Source organism: Myotis brandtii, unplaced genomic scaffold (assembly GCF_000412655.1).
Source record: "Myotis brandtii unplaced genomic scaffold, ASM41265v1 scaffold892, whole genome shotgun sequence".
In the NCBI taxonomy this organism is placed as follows: Eukaryota; Metazoa; Chordata; class Mammalia; order Chiroptera; family Vespertilionidae; genus Myotis; species Myotis brandtii.
This window is the reverse complement of record NW_005371656.1, coordinates 180,935-182,004: the sequence shown is the minus strand read 5'-3', so window position 1 is coordinate 182,004 and position 1,070 is coordinate 180,935. Positions and strand designations below refer to the sequence as shown.

Below are 1,070 nucleotides of genomic sequence, written 5' to 3'. Positions count from 1 at the left end.
GAATGAATTACACCACCAGCTTTCCTGGTTCTCCAGCTTGCAGACACCAGCTCAAGAGACTTCTCAGCCTCCATAACCACATGAGCCAATTGCTACAATAACTCCCTTTTATATATATCTACATATATACTATTGGGTCTGTTTCTCTGGAGAACCTTAATTCATATACTTGAGAGAAAACAAACTGAAAATTGATATTTGGAGACTCACTTGCATTTGTGCTGTGCAATACAGTAACTTATAGCATCACGTGGCTATTTAGATTTAAATGACTTCAAATTAAATACAAATTTCATTTCAATTCTTCAGCCACATTAGCCACACTTTGAGCATTCAATAGCCACATGTGGAAGTACATTTCCATTATCATAGAAAGTTCTATTGAACAATGCTGAACTGAAGATGGTTCAGTTACCAAACAAAAATTAAAAGAATATAAGTTTTACTCTACTTTAAAACAAATCAAAAAGTAAAATCTTGAACTGTCATCTATAAAATTCCAGTCATCTTTGCTCAGAAAAAAAACAAAGATAGGTCAAGATGACATGATACCCATTAGTAAAGAAGCTTGCATTCCTTCTTCTCAGCAAAGTGCAGTACAGCCCAGCCTCGAATGGAACGTGACATTAATGGGCTAAGAGGGAATGATGGGTAACACTGAATAGCTGAATCTAAACAGAACAGACCCCCATGCTCTTCATGCTTCATTCCAAAGCTATCTTCATTACCCTTTACTTTTGTTAGTCTATCTCTTGACCTGAAGAGGAAACTAATACCAGTGAGAAAAAGTATAGATGATGTGGAGTATAAGTTATGTTCAGCTCTATCTGGAATACTCAAGTCGGAGTATTCAATAAAAGTAACAACAAGCAAAAAAAGAGGATGTATTAGGAAGTCAGAGTTCTCCAGAGAAAACAAATAGGGTAGATGGAAGATGATAGATAGATAGATAGATAGATAGATAGATAGATAGATAGATGATAGATAGATAGATAGATAGATAGATAGATAGATAGATAGGTGATAGATAGATAGATAGATAGATAATAGATAGATAAAATTTAAGTGGT

At 34.5% G+C, this 1,070-nt stretch overlaps 1 protein-coding gene across 1 annotated transcript in view; it reads left to right on the top strand.

Annotated features, from left to right (window-relative positions):
* The window catches only part of LOC102262990 (olfactory receptor 10AG1-like), a 4,484-nt gene extending 3,829 nt beyond the window's left edge, over positions 1-655 (top strand). Inside the window, exon 2 of the mRNA XM_005885112.1 lies at positions 588-655. Within this exon, the coding sequence (XP_005885174.1) occupies positions 588-655 (68 nt within the window). The remainder of the gene's footprint in view (positions 1-587) is intronic.
* Positions 656-1,070: the final 415 nt, after the last annotated feature.